The sequence below is a fragment of the Nesoenas mayeri genome, assembly GCF_963082525.1.
Source record: "Nesoenas mayeri genome assembly, chromosome: Z".
NCBI lineage: Eukaryota > Metazoa > Chordata > Aves > Columbiformes > Columbidae > Nesoenas > Nesoenas mayeri.
Window position 1 is genome coordinate 75,286,362 of NC_137542.1, and position 20,492 is coordinate 75,306,853.

At 44.1% G+C, this 20,492-nt stretch overlaps 2 protein-coding genes across 10 annotated transcripts in view; one reads left to right on the plus strand and one right to left on the minus strand.

The window, feature by feature from the left end:
* The window catches only part of PIAS2 (protein inhibitor of activated STAT 2), a 30,583-nt gene extending 19,671 nt beyond the window's left edge, over nt 1-10,912 (minus strand). For 8 of the 9 annotated variants that reach the window (XR_013923552.1, XR_013923553.1, XM_080363121.1 and 5 more), the window contains exons 1-2: nt 10,775-10,912; nt 862-1,336 (exon numbers count right to left, since the gene is read on the minus strand). Coding sequence is in view for 7 of the 9 variants with exons in the window: in XM_080363121.1 (XP_080219247.1) it covers nt 862-1,336; nt 10,775-10,798 (499 nt within the window). In the remaining 2 variants the exon portion in view is untranslated. Of the gene's footprint in view, nt 1-861; nt 1,337-1,530; nt 1,578-10,774 lie in introns of those variants that run through there. The other variant, XM_080363120.1, reaches the window with a different exon arrangement.
* A 7,419-nt stretch (nt 10,913-18,331) lies between these two features.
* The window catches only part of KATNAL2 (katanin catalytic subunit A1 like 2), a gene marked incomplete at both ends in the record, with an annotated part of 33,212 nt that continues 31,051 nt past the window's right edge, over nt 18,332-20,492 (plus strand). Inside the window, one exon of the mRNA XM_080361973.1 lies at nt 18,332-18,382. Coding sequence (XP_080218099.1) covers nt 18,332-18,382 — 51 coding nt within the window. The remainder of the gene's footprint in view (nt 18,383-20,492) is intronic.

A 20,492-nucleotide genomic window follows, 5' to 3' on the forward strand; every position in this document is an offset into this window, starting at 1 on the left:
AAAGTAAGACAGGTTGAATTTCAAGACAGAAAACAACGTCTTTCCAAATAATTAAATGTGTGTAAGAGTGAGGAATTTGAGTACACTAAACTGGGATTTCAGGTTATTTGGAAAACAAAGATCCACTGTATATTTTAAAAAACAGTATGGCAATAATTAGTAGGCTGAGAAATCTTCACTAAACTAAGACCAACACTGAACTTGGTTTGACAAAGTATCTACTTCAGTACCAAACACCAGAACCTGCAGAACTGCTGCAGTGAGAGAAGTGTAAACTAACAAGCCAGTGAACTTGTTCTCTTTACGTTGTTGCACCTTGTTAATTACTCACCCTGAAATCTTTTACTTGTGTCCCCCCAATTTGAGACTTCAGGTCCAAATCTTTCAGCCAAAAGTAACTTCAAGGGAGGTTCAAACTCTATATTAGAACACATTTCTTCACCAAGAGGGTGGTCAAACACTGGAACAGTTTTCCTAGAGAGGTGATCGATGTCCCTACCCTGTCAGTGCTTAAGATGCATTTGGATAATGCACTTAACTATTATTCTTTATATTCTGGTCAGCCCTGGGGTGGACAGGCCATCAAACAATCTTTGTAGGTACCTTCCAACTGAACTACTCTATTATTCAATCTTCAAAAGACAAAGATCTTTAATCACATAATATTAGCAGAAAAGAACAGTATTTTCTGAAGTGTGGCTTGGCACTTTTGGGGACAAGCAGCAGAGAGGGCAAAGGTAGCAATGAGAAGGGAAGGGAGCTTCCACTTTTCCTCAGCTGCAAAAATTTAATTAAGTCTAGAAATCACAAGCAACACCTATTTCATGAATTACACAACCCACAGAGCTATTAAACACTTACCTAGACTTGTAGGTTTTATGAGCACGTCAAGCACATCATAAAAAGGGAGGCTCTTCAGCTGAACATCAGGATGAACGGGTGGAATCGGAGGAGATGGCTGCTGCATCTCAAAGTGGGGCTTAGTGTCTTGGAGGAGCACAGAACTGACAGGCGAGGAAGGAGACTGAGGGGTGACCGAAGTGGAAGGGAGTGGGTGAATGCCAGCAACAGCCAGGTCAGGCTCAACAGGAGAGGAGCTACTGTCCAAATTGAAAACCGGGGGTTTTATAGCCGATAAGTCCGAAAGAGTTTCAATCGGCCTTGGGTACCGACACCTATAGAGTTCTCGGATTTTTATCTGAACCGCTGGGCTGCAGCCGCTCTTCAGTAAGTGCAGTGCCCTCATCAGGAGGTCATGTTTCCGTCCGCTTTTATTACGGCCAGCAAACCCCAACAACATTTGTAGTTCAGAAACGCGAAAACTTGATACCATATTCTAGAGAAAAAAAGAGAGATAAGCACAGATGAACTAACAGCACCTCCTTCTGCAGGGTGAAGCACCCGAGTTTCCATCACTCCATGAGGTGTTTCAAAAAGATGGACCAAATTTCAAATATTATAGTGATTCCAAATTGGATTAATCTTTTTGAAACACCTTGTAGTTTCACACCTGTCATCCTGGATACTCACATATGAAACAGGCTGCCCACGGCAGTGGTGGAGTCACCATCCCTGGAGGGGTTGAAAAGGCTCTTAGGGATATGGTTTAGTGCCAGAATTAGGTTACTATTGGACTCAATCCTGAGGGTCTCTTCCAACTGAAATGATTCTATGATTCATATTCTTACCCAACACAACAGTATAGTTAGTTTAAAGAGAACAAAAAAGTGTCCAGGATGAAGGTTGAGTTTGGTGGTGTTACTGATTTCAAAGACTTCTGATTGTTTTCCCCACTTAAAAAAAAAAAAATATGCAACCCATGCAGTGCCATCTTAAATTCACAGCCAGAAGCATATGCTTTATCACAAAACCTGTCTCATTTCATTAAACAAAAAGTCAGATGAATCAGTATTACCACCTTCCTTCCAACACATTTTAAGAAATAAAACAGGCAACTGTTAAAGTTCTATGTAGTTTATTCTGAAACAGCCTTTAGTTTATGCAGCGTGTTAAACGCACACGTGAACAAAGACAGGCACATCAGGTTTCACTCCTGAAAGGACAGCACAGCAAAACAGACGCTTTTTTAAAAAGCCAAGTTAAATTGTTCCAACAAACTGTTTAACCAACTTAACTGATTCTGCCAGAATGTCACTGTTGTGTTCTTTTTGTATCATGTTCTGGTACTGTGTGACACAGAGATCTCTTCAAAGGAAATAATAGTATTTACTTAGTTATCACGGTTGTGGATGACTGAGGATTGAACTTTGAAGTTCATAAAGATTCTCATTTAAAAAAAAATAAATTAAACAAGAAATAAAAAAAACACACTATGCAAGAGTAAGTGATCTTCACCCCATATTATGACAAACAAGTAACTTAACACAGGTGCATCATTTCATATTTTTGTGAGAAAGCTCTCTTTTCAGAGGTATAAAATTGTCCAGAATTCTTCTAGGCAATTTCCTTCCTATTTCTGTGAGACTATTCCACTGTAACCAGGAGGTGAAGTCGTAAAGATGAAAGAACATCTGACTTTAATCTGTACTACTGTACCTTACCAACTCCAGGCTCGAGGACCAGCATATGGAGGACCTGACAGAAGGCATGAAGTAGTAGACGTCTGGGATCATAAGAAATATTTGAAGAACAATTCAAAAGCGTATTGTTGCCCTTAAACAGTAGCCCAAAATATAGCACTGATTTCAGAAGAGATACAACTCAAAATGCCATGTTTTGGGTTTACCTTCCCTAATCCTTACTATGCAGTTGAAGAGTGTAGATCCACATATTCCAACACAGATCTGAGCTCAGCTGAAGTTTTAACACAACTATGCTACAACCACATACTCAGCCACCAAAAAAACCCCCAAAACGTCTGAATGCCTCCTGTGTCTCCAGCTGTTTGCTCCCTAGTCTCTCCTTAGTGTTGAGAAAATTGTTTTTACAGTAAGACAGATCAGGGAATTGAACCAGATAAAAACTGAACTTGTACAAGCAGCCAGGACCCACCTTTTCAAGGCCCACACTATTTGCACATATCAAAACAACCATCAAAGATACTTCAGTCATACTCTCATCACAGCCCCCCTTCCTCATTGTGTAGGAGATGAGAGTATCCCATTGCAGACACTGAAATTCAATATTTTCAGACAGCCAGTTTGGGTACAGCAAGGTTTCTATTAAGTAGCTATCAGGAAGCTAAACCAGCACACTTCAAACCAGGATTCCCCCAAAACCCCGGTGATAAATGCACCACAGACATAATTGCCACTTAAAGGAGAGACCAACAGCAGATGTCACTGTAATTCCATCCTAGCAACTACTCTGAACAGCAAAACGATACAAGAAAAGAGGAGATGAAGACAGAAGTACACCCAGTTTGCAAGCTGCTGGAAGTTTGTTTCTGCCTTTCCTTCCCCTGCTACATTTCCTTACTCACACAGTCAAAAAGGGTGAAGAAAAAGTGTTTCAGTATTCATAAAAAGTAGCTTGAAGTACTGTAACAGCTTTATAGTCATGGCACATAAAAGAGAAATTGTGTTAGCTGTAAAAGATAATACTGATATTCAAGGATTTACTGAGAACTTCATGTTACGTGCTTCCATAGATAGTTGCATAAGCTTGATAGCAATGTCAGCATGATTCTGGATTCCATAGTCAGAATGCAAATGAATAAAATAATCCTTTACACAGCATCTATTGCAAAATACTGTCTATTATCCTGCCTGCTGCCTTCTGTGCATTCCTGCAAGTTAATCAAGGTGAAATGTGCAGTCAATCACGCCTCAAAACAGCTCACATTTTATGTAGAAATTCCACAAACCAGCATTTTCTTACAAGATGGATTTTGTTTTATTAGAAGACACAGGCTGGCTTCAATACCATAGTCAGCAAGATTTGAAATTGTCACCTCCATTAAAAATGGTTGGGAGTATAAAAAAAAAAAAAACAACAACACAGTTTCGTCCATCAACACAAAAATCTTACATATTCCTTTGAAAGAAGTCTTGCAAAAGTAAGTTTTACTGGTAGTAATTAAACAATGGCTTTTGTAACATTTTTCCCCCTAAAGGAAATTCTACATTCTCTTTAAGGCAACAACCACCACATGAATGGAAATGCATTGAGTCTGATCTACACATTTGCACTTATTGCTCCATTTACAGATATATCAAAGTGGACACTCGTTGTAATTAACAAGGTTTTATGAAGCATGAGATATGCTTAAGAGCATTTATAATTATGGTGAAAGACAGATATTACTTTTAACAGACTGTACCAAGTTGAGCATTGGACTAGATGAGCTTTAAAGGTCCCTTCCAACCCAAACTATTCCATGAATCAAGTTATTTTCTTTTAGGGTTCTTGAAAAACTGTAGAAGACTGTAGCCTAGCTATTAACATGCTTTTCACATCACTGCATTAAGACATTCAAGTTGTGTCATGTAAATGCCATCAGTTTCCTCTTCAGAGGAGTTCTTTAGAGCTGCACAACCTAATACAAAGCTTTTTTAACACAGAAGACCAAAGCCATTTTATTTTTACTGTTTGTCCAGGAATACAGGCACTAGTTGGACAGACCTTTAAGGAAGGAAATCAGACTGGATAATGCAAGTACTTCTATATTTCAGAAACTTTTTTTCCACTGAAATTCATACTTGAAGGTCATAAGTTTCACAGGGTTTTCTTGTTTCTTACTGTTAAACTATAGTGACCGTGATTCATAAGCAGAAGAATTGTTCTAAAGCATTAAGCTGTAGGTGTATCTGGAATGGCATTCGTTTCACAGGGATCATGATGTTAAGGAGTCCAGGAAATGCTGACACGCTGCTAAAATTAAGGGAAAAGTAAGCGATCAAACACTTCTCTCAAACAAGAGCTACGTGCACAATCTCCCTGCCAAAGCTACCTGCAATTTAAAAAGTCATTGTACTTATATATGTAAATATGAAGACAGCAAGAATGCATGTTAAATTCTTGACATATGTCTACAATAACTACCAGTAACTGTAGCTTCTAGGGCAACTACAACTTTCACAATAAATTTGCATGCCTATTGATTTGTAACTGGCTAGAAATGTGTAATATTGGTAAGAGAGTGCAACTTGTGCCTTGCAATGGTTGAAGACCTCTATGCTGGCCCTAAATACAAACATATTCTGGAAATTGACGGAAGCAGATAAAAAAACGCAAGTCCTGGGAAAGAACGAGGAGGTCACAAGTTAAACCTGTGTAAGTCATCCAAAACAGTAAGAGCAGCTCTGAAGAACACAACGGTTGGTGCAAACAGCACGACGATCAGGTCGTCACTATTATGGGGACTTTTCTTAGTCCTAACTCTAGTCTGGCTCCTAACTTGTGCACTAGTCTTTGAAGCTGCATGCACTTAATATAACAGTGAAAATCCTAAATCAAGTACTTATGTTCTTTTCACTTAAAATGCTCAAAACAAAGCTTGACTCCTTTCATTGCTGCCTCACTTCAGTACCATAAACTACATTATCTCCTTCCTCTCTGCTGTCACTGTACCTCAGCGTAATCATTGTTAATTATTCTAGAAGTGTGTAAAAAAGTGACTATGTGCCTATTGAAAACAGGGGAATTACATACAGATACAAGATGACCTTTGATAAAATACTGTTAATGACCTATAATAATATATTGTTATCTTATTTAATACACTCAATGTTACCTGCAACCTAAAGATCACTACATCATCAACAGGAATGTTTCAATATCTATTCCGACCATCTTTTAAAGTTTATCCCAGATCAACATGCAGAATTTGATTTCTACATCAAACCCCCAAAGTGTCTGGCATATACAATACAATGATATTAACACAGCTAAAATAAAACAGAGTACAACAGAGTGCTTGGCAATGAGCTCGAAGAGGACACAGGACAATAGCTCTGTGTTTTCTTCTTAGCTAACAATTTAGCAGCAAGCACTGCTTCACCTGGTAAAATGGCAAATATTGTGCATTTAAACTGGAAAAATCAAGAGGAGTGAAAAGACACTGAATCTACTATGAACAGGAGATCAAATACATACAACAACGAGATTTCAATTTCTGCATTTGACTATGGTATCCAAACCATATTGCTCTTCACATTTAAATCACATTACTTCAGTACTGGATGCATAAGATCAAAAATTAAAAGTGGGACTTTCAGCATTTATAAACCCTGATTTTCCAGTAAATTTTGTATAATTTCTCCCTCCACTTAGAACATATGAGCATACTTGTATCTTTTCTCACTAAGATTTTTTCCTTGATAGCCATTAAACTAATCACTAATGTCACACAAGTCAGTTTTGGCACAGGCGTATTCATTCTCCTATGAAGAGCTTTTATTTCCCATAAAGATGAAGTCAACATGTTACTTCAAAACCTGACTAAATACAAACTGCAAGACTGAAGCTGTTGTCTTCTAAACTGGGGATCTGCAATGTTTCAAGGATAGTGTTCACTCTGTATTGTTTCCAACTTAGAGTCAGGATGCTAGGAGAAACTTAGGGGGCCCAAGAGATCTTCTCTCCAAGTAATAATATATAACCCATCCTATTATCTGGAGGATTTTGCTGGGATGAAAACCAAAGTCAAACCTCAGTGAGATCAGTATTTGTTGGGAGCCAGAATAATTTTCGCACAGACAGCTCTCAGAAGGAGCTGTAGCTCCCCACTTCTGGACCAATTCTGTTCAAACTGCTGTTCAAATTCCATCTCTGGCCTCCACACCAGATTGCTGACTTCTGTTCCGTGTCCATCTACACCTGTGTGACCCCTCTGACATTCACTGGGCTGCTCAGGAGTGAGGATTATGGATAAAGGTGTGAGCCATGCTTAAAACCACATCTGTAAACAGCAGGTCTGGAAACCATGTCTCAAAATATACAAGAAACATACAGTTGTGCTCACCACATCTTCTTGGCAACTCCCTAATACTTCAGAAACTAGTACCCTACAGAATTCAACAAACACTGTTAATTAATTAAGGGTTAATCTGAAGGTCTGGAATAGTAAACCTTATATACTTGAAATTTTGATCAATATCTTGAAAAGTACTGACTATGGTTACAGCTGCTTCCGAATCCCTTAATAAAACTGAGTATTTCCAGAAGGAGTGGCCTAATAGCCTGTTCCTTTGAGTTTGTTTGTTTTCTTTCACTACAGTCTCTATTATAATCCTTTGGTCACAGGTCCCCAGAATTTTCAGTCTGAAGATGCAGAGGATGTCAGGGATGGTACTAACAAATATTAAAATGACCATTTGCCCTGAGAGTATAAAAATGTTGGCCCTCCATGTTTCCTTCAACAACAGAATTTAAGAGAGAATTCTGGCCTCCTGACTTCAGTCAGTCCTTAAGAATTTACTGAAATAATTCCAACTCTCCAAATCACCCTGTTGGCCTTTTATAAGGCAGGTAGAGATCTCATACTACAGGAAACAGTAACCAACAAGAAAGCAGCAAACAATACTACCACAGAAACGTCCCATATGTTAATCTATAAAACAGCAACTTAAGATCACTCCTAAAGATGAATTAATGAAATCTGTTGCTGGAAGGGGGTGTCTCTTTGGCCAAAAGCAGGAAGAATTGTTTGTCTGAAGAAAATACTAAACCTGCAAGCCAAGTGCCTGGTATTCAAGCAGAAACATTCAAATATAGCCTCTTCAAAAAAAAAACCAAAACCCAACCAAACAGCAGTAAAGGACTTGAAGACATGAGGCAGTCTGCTATATTAAATAAAAAAATCTAGAGCTTTCCCAAAATGGATCAATAACTACTATCAGCTGGAAACTGAACACTTAGAGAAGCTCCAGGCTAACAGATTCATTTCACAGGCACTCCAGTTTACAAATAAAATTAATGGGAACATCACTTCTCAGACTAGTATTTTTTGTAACTACTGATATCTATTATTTTGAGTGACAGAAGGGCACTGTAGTAATTGGCCTGAAACCCAGTTCCCTTTTCCCTCCATATTTCTGTGTTACTTTTGACAAGAAACTCATATGTGTATATAATTTCAAAGGTATGGTACCCAACTCCCAGACAGAGTCTCCCAATACTTATGCATATCTAGGCAAGTGATTATGGTGCTTTGGAAAATGCAGATCACAGCTCCAATTCAAGCCTGGAGGAGCTACACAAAGAAGAGTTATCGCTGCTACAAACTTTACACTGAGGGTTTAGCCACCTACGTAGCTACACCCTTCAAAAGACATAACAAAGAGGGCTGAAAATTAGTCAGGACACTAAACAAAAAAACATGTAAACACAAATTTAACTTAGGAAAAACTAACCCAACCCTTCTTAAAGCTAGGACTGAGATAGAGCACTGTTGTCCTCAAATGAAAAGCAATTATTTCTGTGAGGTTTTTATAACCGAGCTCCTCAGCTACACTCCATCTCCTTCAATGCAAGCCCTGTTAAGTGCCAAAAAAGCCTCAGCATAGGAAATTCTCTGGAGATTGCAGCATATTTCCCACTGTTGGTGTATGGGGATATAGCGGAAGATTTGGCGAGGAGGTTAGTTAAATGTAAATACGCTCAAGTGACTTGCACCTGTCTGTAGAAAAAGCACATACATCACACTTATTGTTTTACTGAGCTTGTGTGCTTGATGAGTAGAACCTCTGTGTTAGGTAACATAGGCCTGTGAGAAACTCTAGGCACCTGTCCTGGTTTTGTTAAAAACAAGTTTCTCTTTTAGTGAATTTGCCTGTCAGCTAAAGCTTCATATTAACTGCATTTTCCTGGAGAATCAGACACATGTTTTGGTAAACATAGCAATGGAATGCAAACTTATTGATAAGCATGGGGGGATATCTCAGGAGAGGGGCAACGAGGAACCGGTGACCAAGAAACTGACCAACTGTGTATAATATTCCATTCACATCAATACTTCATATAAAAGTGGGAGATCACAAGGATCTTGTCCCTTTTCCTTTTTCCTTTTCCCTTCTCTTTATGGCCGACATTAGGAGAGGACCTTGCTAGTTGTCCCCGCGAACTGAGGCCTAGTGACAGACTGAATCCAGCTCCGGTTGGCTGCAGAGTCTAATCCAGGAATTTGGTTGCTGGCTCTGCAGTTGCTGAGACTTTCAAGATTGGTTTTGTATATTTTGTATTGTTTTCTCTATTCTTATTAGTAGCCTTAGTAAAACATTGTCAATTTTTCCAACTCTCTTCTCTGTCCTTCTTTCGCTCCCAATTGCCTGTCCTTAGTGGGAAGCGGGGAGAGGGAGGGGCAAAAGGGGCAAGTAGGGGGGAGAGGAGGTTAACAATACATCTGCCAGGGTTTTATTGTCACCCCGCAATCTAAAGCCTCGACAGAACCTTATCACCATGTCTGAGATTCCTGCTTTGTTGTGAGAAAGAGCGGGAGGCCGCACCTGCCTGAAGCCTTGAAATACAGGCGAGCTCAGCAGGCCCAGTGATCTTCCAGCAGGGGTGAACTGACGAGCGTCCGCGTCCCCACTTGTGTCACCTCCGCCTGGGAGCTTAGGTGTGGCTTCAGAGATCCCCCAGTAGAGAGGTAACTAAAATAAAACTTGCTCTTTGCAATGCATCCGTGGCCTCTGGCTCTTCTTGCGACCTGCCTGCGTATGTGTACACAGTTGGTCAGACTACAGTCAGTTCAACCAACAGACCCTTCTCTGCACTAAAGGCTAACTCACACTGGTTCCTATTTAACCGGCTTTTATTCCCTCTGTAGGAAAGCCTAGGTCAGAAAAGATGGGGTCAGTGACTGCAGTGTTCCCTCGGCGGCACTTCTGCAGGTGAGGATGCTGCAGAAAAGGCAATGTTAGAATCAAAGAATCATTTTGGTTGGAAGAGACCCTCAGGACCATCGAGTCCAAACATAACCCAACACTATCACTAAGCCACGTCCCTAAGAACCTCATTTAAACACCTTTTAAACCCCTCCACGGATGGTGACTCCTGCGCAAAGATACTCACAGATTGATCAAGAAACATAAGGAAAAAACAGAAACAATGTAGTCAGCGCTTTGTGTACACACCTTCAAATATGAAAGGCCACCCCCACACATCGGAAAAAAAACCAAAATCTATTGCAGAAAAGTCCACAAGAGCAATATAAAAAACATTCAAACGATGATCAAACAGGTCTGTAAAGAAATACTGATTTCATGCTTCGCAGGCACCGTTTTCCCGGTTGATGAATTTTCAAAGAGTAAAAGCATTAGTATTTTTTAAAACAAACAAACAAACAAACAAAAAAATACACAAAAAAACAAAACAAACAAACAACAAAAAAACCACCACCGGTTGATTATTCAGCATTCTCCCTTCAGTGTGCAGCCAGGGCACGGCGGCTCTGGGCCCTGCCGAGGCGCCATGCGAGGCGCCCAACCCCCAGAAAAGGATTTTAAAATGTCGGGGTTGGGAGGGAAAAGGATCCCCCCGACAGCACAACGCGGGTCCCACCCGCCCAGGTGACAGCGCCGGTTCCCCTCAGGCACATCCCGCCGCCCCCGCTTCCTCCGAAAGAGGCCTCGGTGCTTTCTGGCCGTTAGGAGCGAAAGGAGCTGCCCGTTCACGCTCCCACAAACACCGAGGGGTGCGGCGGGGGCTCCTGTGAGGAAAGGCCGAGGGATGGGGGGGGGGGGGGGGGGCATCGCTTTTCCACACACACCACCCCGTACCCCCCGCACCGTGTGAACAGCCGGGCGACATCTTGCCCCGCATCTCCCCCCCCGCTCCGCCGCCTCCCTCTCCTCTCCTCTCCCCTCCTCACCCGCAGCTCCTCGAAATCCGCCATTTTCTATCCGCTACCGCCGCCGCCGTCACCGGGCGCCGCCGCCACCATCGCGCACCCTGCGCGCGCCCCCGCCACGTGACGCGGGAGGGCGGGTCCTCCGCCTCCCGCCGGGGAATCGTGAGGTAAAAAAAGGGGGAATCGTGAGGTAAAGGGGAAAAGCGGGGGGGAGGGCAGAAATCGTGAGGTAAAGGGGAAAAGCGGGGGGGAGGACGGAAATCGTGAGGTAAAGGGGAAAAGCGGGGGGCGGGGCGGAAATCGTGAGGTAAAGGGGAAAAGCGGGGGGCGGGGCGGAAATCGTGAGGTAAAGGGGAAAAGCGGGGGGCGGGGCGGAAATCGTGAGGTAAAGGGGAAAAGCGGGGGGGGGAAATCGTGAGGTAAAGGGGAAAAGCGAGGGGGGAAATCGTGAGGTAAAGGGGAAAAGCGGGGGGGGAAATCGTGAGGTAAAGGGGAAAAGCGAGGGGGGAAATCGTGAGGTTAAGGGGAAAAGCGAGGGGGGAAATCGTGAGGTTAAGGGGAAAAGCGGGGGGGGAAATCGTGAGGTTAAGGGGAAAAGCGGGGGGGGAATCGTGAGGTAAAGGGGAAAAGCGGGGGGGGAAATCGTGAGGTAAAGGGGAAAAGCGGGGGGGGAAATCGTGAGGTAAAGGGGAAAAGCGGGGGGGGAAATCGTGAGGTAAAGGGGAAAAGCGGGGGGGGAAATCGTGAGGTAAAGGGGAAAAGCGGGGGGGGGCGGAAATTCGGGGGGGGGGAATCGTGAGGTAAAGGGGAAAAGCAGAGGGGGGGGGCGGAAATCGTGAGGTAAAAAGAAGTTGTGAGGGCCATTGTAGAACCTGTATCTTCCACTGTGTCTATTTATAGCGATTTTGCTATGAAGAAAACTGTATAAGACCAAAAAAAAAACTATAAGACAAAATCATAAGGTAAAAGAAGGAGTAATTGTGAGGTAAAACCATTTTTTTTTCACTACACACACACAAAAAGAACAGCAAATAACACAGTCTTGCCATTAGTAATGTATTCACTTGAAAGTTGGGCTTGCGCTGTGATTTTTATAACCTGCTTGGTTTCATCCGTCTCATCAAAAACATCCCCATAATTTGTGTTATAATGGCGATGTGACACGTTTTATTAATAAAAAATGAAGCTAAAAATGTCACTAAGCTTCAAAACACAATAACGGGTTTCCTGCTCTATGGGAAACGTTGAGGCATTTACAGAAAAATAAACATCGCGGTGCAGCTGAGAATATTATTTTCAAAAGCAGCCAGAGATCATTATCTAGTCAGAATAATTACTTAGTCACAATATTCAGTTTTATTGGCAACTGGGCTGCTAAACCAAACAACCGATTTATTGCAATTAAAAAAAAATGCAAAGGCTAAGCCAGCAAACAGGCCAGCAGCCAAACTGACTCAAACGAGAAATTGGAGAGGGACACTGGAACAAAAAAAAAAAAATGTCTGAAATGCAAAATATATTTGGCCATATTCACCAAAATCAGTTTTTTGTATGATTGACTGATTCAGAGTGGTAACTACAACTATTTCAGAACAAACTCCGAGCTCCTTAATGGGCCAAGATATGACCCACATCAGCAGCAAGCTCTGCCAGGACAGAATCCAACACAATTTTGGGAACAAATAGTTGAACTTTTATAGAGGATATTGACACCCACAAACACACTGGCTATGATCACTCAGTATCACGACAGGATCTGGACACATAGGAACTCAATAATTAAAATTATTAGCGGTAATTCCGCAACAGTCTTTTGAGGCAGGCTTTCCTTTTTATTTACTATTAGCTAGTCCAAGATAAACTCTTAGTTGTGCTAAAGTTTTTAACCATAACCGCATATAGTTGGTACTTCTCTACATAAACTAGTTCTGTGCTTGCCCTTATAATAGCAACTTCCTTGAAGATTTAAACGCAAGACCTTTATTACATTTCAAAACCCTTTTATCAGTTGTCGAGGGTTTAGATTGCGGGGTGACAATAAAACCCTGGCAGATGTATTGTTAACCTCCTCTCCCCTCCACTTACCCTTTTTGCCCCTCCCTCTCCCCCCTTCCCACTCAGGACAGGCAATTGGGAGCGAAAGAAGGACAGAGAGAAGAGAGTTGGAAAAAATTAAAGATGTTTTACTAATGCTACTAATAAGAATAGAGAAAACAATATAAAATATACAAAACCAATCTTGAAAGTCTCAGCAACTGCAGAGCCAGCACCCAAAGTCCTGGATTAGACTCTGCAGCCAACCGGAGCTGGATTCAGTCTGTCACTAGGCCTCAGTTCACAGGGACGACTAGCAAGGTCCTCTCCTAATGTCGGCCGTAAGCAGAAGGAAAAAGGAAAAGGGACAGGATCCTCATGATCTCCCACTTTTATATGAGGTATTCATGTGAATGGAATATTATACACAGTTGGTCAGTTTCTTGGTCACCAGTTTCTCGTTGCCCCTCTCGTGAGATATCCCCCCATGCTTATCAATAAGTTTGCATTCCATTTTTAGGTTTACCAAAACATGTGTCTGATTCTCCAGGAAAATGCAGTTAATATGAAGGCTTTAGCTGACAGGCAGAATTCATTGAAAGAGAAACTTGTTTTTTAACAAAACCAGGACATCAGTCAAAACCATGGATTCACAGCTGAATAAATCACCCTGTCTGCCGCACCACTGCAGAAGTTCAGCTCTCAAGTCCATCAAACATTTCTTTTTCCTTGCAATTCAACACCAGACTAAAGGGAGGAGCTGTGGGCTGGGATCTCTTCGATCATAAAAGCCCACACAAGATCAAAGCCTTCTCTCTTCTTTCAGCACACCCTTACATGTTTCTTCTTTCAAATACACTGGGAAGGTCATCAATGTTTCAACTCACATCAGCACTGAGCTTTTTTTTCTCTTTATTCTCATGTGTACTCACCTCTCACTCCATAACCACATCTTTCAACCTTCCCATTCATCTCATCCCCAGTATCCACTGGGATAAGAGCAAACAGATTATAGTTTGTGTTTTAACACCTCACATGCATAAGATAACAAGAGTTAACATATTAGCTTATTCCTAACTTTCAGCTTGAAGAAAAGAGTTCCTCAGAGCTCTTCTCTTCATTGTATTTTGTTGTATTTTGTTTTCCTCCAGCTTTCCTTCACAGCTTTTCTCCTACTCGTTGCTGGTGCCATAATTTTGAAAAAAACAAAACAAAACACCAAGTACTCCACAATTCTGGTCTTCCTTAAGCTTTTTTTCTAGGTCCCTACTCCACAAAAACTTAGGACACAGGCCTAATTTCTCCCACTCTGTTATCTCCACACCAAGGTTTTTCTCAAATCCCTCTTCTGGCTTTTCCAGTAACTAGAACCAGTCTCCTCACACATGCATCAGCTCCAGACTTGCACTCCCCGGATACCCAGCTTACCAAAGTTCTAATCTTTCCAATGTTCCTCTTTCCACCAAACATTTCAGAAACCTACCTCAAATGTCAGACACTCTTCCAGCTTCTGAGACTCCTGCTGCTTCTTCTTGTTCCTCCACTTCCAATATTTCTTCCTTCCCCTCCTCTTTCTCCTCTTACAACCCCCTGCTGCAGCTCCTAAATCATTTCCCACACTCTCACCTTGAGCCCTTTCTGATTTTGCAACACAAGCTTTAAAATTCTGCCCAGCACAAGCCATCAGAGACACAGCTTACCCCCCTCCAAGACAGTAATTTCATACTCTGATCTTATAGGCTATCACTGCAGCAGTTGTTGGTTTGTTTTTCCTAATAGGCTCTAATTAAGGTAAGAAGGGAGCCTGCAGGTGCTAAGCACCCTGCCCCTAAATGGAGTTAGGCTTGTTAGGAAAAAAAAGAAATACACCCGAGCTTCAACCTTCTCCGGTAATCTTCCTAGGACTATGCACAGTATGTCCGTATAAGCCCTGACTCTTTCCACAGTTACCTACTGAAATAGGGACATTGGATCATTGAAATAAACTTTCCCTGCTTCCCACATCCACACTGAAGAGAGTTTAAAAAAAAACCAAAAACCTGGAGCATCTTACAGCTGTTCCCAGCAGTGCAGCAATTACACTCCTCAGCATTATACCTCAACAAGCTCCTCCTGTGCTGCTTAACCAGCTGGAATACAAATCACAAGGACTGACAAGACTGAGATGATGGGATTGAAGGTATATTTTGGATGTATATGTGCAGTGTTTAAAGGAAATAAGTTTATGAGGCTTCTCAATCATCTTTCCTATCCCTTAGCCATTTATTTTTTAATGTAACACTAGAGAAAGTAGATGGCAAAAATGTAAAGGGGTAGTGCTTAATGCACAGAGGCTCGCAGGCCCCCTTAGTTGCTCTGCTGCCCCTAAAAATGTGGGCTTTGACTAGTAGGTGCTCTCAGATGAATACTTAATCTATTTATTGGAAAGAAATAATTAGTGTAGGTGTTTTGTATCTGCACTTTCTATGCAGCTAATTGACAAAATAGAGCTTAGATGGGAAATAATCTATCTGTTATGTTAAGACATACAGTGAAGCTATATTAACTAAACTAATATAGACAAAAGGTAGATTAGAAATCTGATTTGTTCTTTATTTTTCTAAACAGTTTTGATGATGAAATACATGTTAATTAGTTTGACTTGCCTATCATAGCATACCAGGGTGAGGCACCTATTTTTTGGTTATTAGCGCAGCAAGGAAATATTTCAACGTTAGCTATAAAGTTGTTTACCTGCCCATTGTTATTTTTATTAAATGATATCTGTTGAATGTAAGGCCTAGATAATGAGTACCCTAGCAAGGTTTCTTTGTAGGTTCTTAAATTGTTTGTGACACTTTGATGCTACCAATCAGTGCTGTTCAGCTGCAGAGATCTGCCCTTGCAGAGGTAACCACCTGAGCTTTCCTGGGGATTTCGGAGTCCTGAACGCAGGCTCCCAGACTGTAACAGTGGGTTGGTCTCCAAAGACAGTTTGAAAGATTCATTCACAAACATATGGTGGAAATTACCCTCAAGTTTGCATTCTAAGGATTAAAGAGTCGCTCTTTCTGTCCATCAAAACAGCAGCAAACCACACATCAAGATACTACTACCTCTTCAAGAGACCTGGTAGAAAACTCTCTAGTTAAACAAAGCCCAGAACTCAGACTATTCTCTCAACAGTAATTATATGATCTTGGAAACCTAATTGGCATGAGTTCAATCCTAACTTTGGTTATAGGAATTTCTCCTTCCAGGCCATAAAAAAGAAGCGCCCAGTAATGGAAGATTAACGCGTTACTCTACTACCACATTAACACCACAATATTAACCATATAGTCTAGTAAGAGAGCGCCTAACTTGGATGCAGGAATATTAATCTGATCCACTTTGAGAACTTCATGTTTTATGGACAAATTTAATTAAAAATATATGTATTCAATCACATGCTTAACAGGATGAAACTACATTCCATTTGCAGTGGAACTAACTGAGCAGTTAACATATGCTGAAGTCCTGTTTTTGCACAGGATAACCTTGACATATTGAGAGAAGGATTAGAAGAGGTCTGTGCAGTTGGAGATACTTAGTGAAGAGAGCTTGAAGGAAGAGAAACCTTGTGTTGCTGTATACTGGACTGGAAAGATTTAAGAAAATGGCTGGAGAAACGTTCTTGAGTAGGAACAGGGTTGCACCAAAAGGTTATACTGAGGAGACAGCATTTGGAAGAAGGTCTGGACATCTGCAGAATGTGTGTTTGAGGATGCTAAGCAGGCGTAGCATGGTGTGAAGAATCTAGTAGTTATCCTGTTTAAGAACAGCTGGTGGAACTGAGTAGCTGCTGGTCCACAATGAGCAGGACATGGTGGGGGGAAGCTCTCATGTACTGTGGGTGTTTCCAAAGGATTGTTCTTCACACCTCTGATCTCTCCCGTCCTCCTTCATGCACTGTTCTTGGACATCACCGAACAAGCATTTTGCAGACTCTAATCTCCCTTCCATGTATTTTCAGGCATTTTTTTAATGTTCTCCTGCAGCTGAGGACAGTTACCAGCAGGCACAGATCACCCCAAAAGTAATTCACATCCTGAACCCAGAAAGCTGCACTGATCTGGATGAAGAGACCAGGTGCACCCGCAGCAGCTTTGCTGATGATACCAAACTGGAAGGACGGGCTGACACACCAGAGGCTGTGATGCCATCCAGCAAAACCTGGACAGGCTGGAGGGCTGGGCAGAGAAGAACCTGATGAAGTTCAACAAGGGCAGGTGTAGGGTCCTGCACCTGGGGAAGAACAACGCTGGTCACCAGTAGAGGTTGGGACTGACCTGCTGGAAAGCAGCTCTGCAGAGAAGGACAACAGGGTGACCATGTTGCCCTTGTGGCCAAGAAGGCAAATGGTCCCTGGGGTGCATTAGGAAAAGTGTGACCAGCAGGTGGAGGGAGGTTGTTCCTCCCCCTCTGCTCTGCCCTGGTGAGGCCACATCTGCAGTTCTGTGTCCAGTTCTGGGCTCCCCAGTTTAAGAAGGACAAGGAATTACCGAAGAGCATCCAGCGGAGGGACGCAAAGATGCTGAGGGGTCTGGAGCATCTTTCTGATGAGAAGGCACTATGAGAGCTGGGGCTGTTCAGCTGGAGAAGAGAAGCTGAGAGGGATCTTATCAATGTGATAAATATCTGCAGGGTGGGTGTCCAGGGATGGACCAGACTGTTCAGTGGTGCCCAATGACAGGGTGAGGGGCAACGGGCACAGACTGAAGCACAGGAGGTTCCATCTGAATATGAGGAGAAACTTCTTTCCTTTGAGGTGTCAGAGCCTGGCCCAGGCTGCCCAGAGAGGCTGTGGAGTCTCCTTCTCTGCAGACATTCAAACCCGCCTGGACACGATGCTGTGTGACCTGCTCTGGTGACCCTGCTTGAGCTGGTGGGTTGAACTGGATGATCTCCAGAGGTCCCTTCTAACCCCAACCAGCCGGTGATTCTGTGACTCCAACAAGGGCTTTCAGGTGCGCAGAAGAGGGCCCTTCTCACAGCCCTGCATTCCCTCAGCACCAGTACACTGACAACCTCCATCTTAAGGCCCATCACCATCCTTGACGCAACAAACAGATCCCACTCCGCTTCTCCCCGGGCACACCTCGCTGTGAGGTGAGCTGGACACGTTCTACAGTGGGCTGGGCTGGGCTGGTTCGGTCCGCCTAGACCGGTCCCTCAGCTCAGCATCCCATCACTCGCCTCACAATCCGCCAAACTGCTGTGCTCTCCGACTCAGGTGAGCCTAGAGGCGATTGGCCGGCCGTACTACCAGCCGCGCCTTCTTCCCCAGCGTTATTGGCTCGTCTTTTAACGGCTACCTCCGATTTCACTTATGATTGGGCAGTTCTTTGAGCAATCTTTCACCCCTCGGCGTCTCGATTGGCTGCGTGAGGAAGGTGGGGCGGGGCTATCCCTCACGGCGCCCGCAGGCTTCCGCGGGCTGCGGGGCCGAGCGCTGCCGGGAGCTCGCTGTGACCTTCGCCCGCGGGTTGTGTCCGCCGGTGGCCGGGCCCGCTGCCCGCCCCGATGGAGCTGTCCTGCGAAACGCTGAGGACCACCCACCAGGCGAGGGAGGCGGTAAGAACGGGGCAGGCCGCGCGTCCCCGTTGCTATGGAAATTTCGGGAGGGGCAGTTCTGCGCATGCGCAGGAGAGCGGCACGCAGGCGCCGGGGGTGTTGCCATGGCAACCGAGATGGGTCTGTGGGAAAAGGGAAGCGCTGGGCCTGGAGGCCCCGCAGCTCATCGTCGGGACGGCGGTCCGACTTCTGCTTAAGGGTGGGGGCTTCCCACAGCCCCTCCTTCTCGCTTCCCTTCCCTTGGCAGGAGGGAATGGCTCCTTGTCCTGCCCTCTCCTCAGCGGACGGACCCCGCCGACTGCGGCTCCCCTCAGCCCTAGTCCGTTGCGTGGCCATGGGCAGGAGCAAATACAGCAAAAATACAGCGAAAGTCCGTATTCACTCCTTTCTTAGCTCCCGTCAGCCAGGGCCTCCATCCCATAGACCAGTCGAGCTCCAGGAAACCCAGAAGTTTGCTAAATTTCCTAACCTGTTCTTTTGCTTCCACCTGCTGGTCAGATTCAAGTGGAATAAAACAGGCGGCAGGACTGCTGAAATCCCTCCCCAGAAACGTGTTAGATGCTCTGTGTGCATCCAAAAATGACTGTCCTCACTGTACATGATAGCACTGCTCATGTAAAGGCAGTTTTAGGAGGGGTTCTGAGACTGAGCTTTAGGTTATGTCAGCCTCTTAGATCACAGAATCACACGATGTCAGAGGTTGGAAGGGCCCTGGAAAGCTCATCCAGTGCAATCCCCCCATGGAGCAGGAACACCCAGATGAGGTTACATAGGAAGGTGTCCAGGCGGGTTGGAATGTCTGCACAGAAGGAGACTCCACAACGCCCCTGGGCAGCCTGTTCCAGGCTCTGCCACCCTCACCGGGAACAAGTTTCTTCTCAAATTTAAGTGGAACCTCCTGTGTTCCAGTTTATACCCACTACTCCTTGTCCTACCATTGGTTGTCACTGAGAAGAGCCTGGCTCCATCCTCCTGACACTCACCCTTTATATATCTGTAAACATTAATGAGGTCACCCCTCAGTCTCCTCTTGTCCAGCTCCAGAGCCCCAGCTCCCTCAGCCTTTCCTCACACGGGAGATGCTCCACTCCCTGCAGCATCTTGGTGGCTGCGCTGGACTCTCTGCAGCAGTTCCCTGTCCTGCTGGAACTGAGGGGCCACAACTGGACACAAGATTCCAGCTGTGGTCTCCCCAGGGCAGAGTAGAGGGGCAGGAGAACCTCTCGGACCTACTGACCACCCCTTTCTAACCCACCCCAGGTACCATTGGCCTTCCTGGCCACAAGGGCCCAGTGCTGGCTCATGGTCACCCTGCTGTCCCCAGGACCCCCAGCTCCCTTTCCCCTACGCTGCTCTCCAATAGGTCGTTTCCCAACTTATACTGGAACCTGGAGCTGTTTCTGCCCAGATTCAAGACTCTACACTTGCCCTTGTTCAATTTCATTAAATTTTTCCCTGCCCAGCTCCCCAGCCTGTCCAGGTCTCTGATGGCAGCACAGCCTCTGGCGTGTCAGCCACTCCTCCCAGCTTGGTGTCATCAGCAAACTTGCTGACAGTCACTCTATTCCTTCATCCAAGTCATTGATGAATATATTGAATAGCACTGATCCCAGTACTGACCCCTGAGGCACTGTACTGGATACAGGCCTCAACTGGACTCTCTCCCATTGACCACAACTCTCTGGCTTCTTCGCTTCAGCCAGTTCACAGCCCACCTCACTAGATGAGTAGGTTTTATATTTACCCAGGAATAGGATCCCCCAGCACAGTCTCTGAGCTCTGAAGCAGATTCAGCTCCCAGCCACTGAGAATGGTGTGGTACTGAAACAGTGTTAATGTGCAGAAGGAAGATGGGAGAAAAAAGGGCAGAATGTGTAACCTCACCAATAGGAATTTTGGTGGCCCTGGTCTCAGGGATGGTTTTGACCACTAAATGCAGTAACATTTCACAGTATCACACAGTATCACAGTATGTTTGGGATTGGAAGGGACGTCAAAAGATCATCTAGTCCAATCTCCCTGCTGGAGCAGGAACGCGCAGGTGAAGTCGCACAGGAACATGTCCAGGCGGGTTGGAATGTCTGCAGAGAAGGAGACTCCACAACCCCCC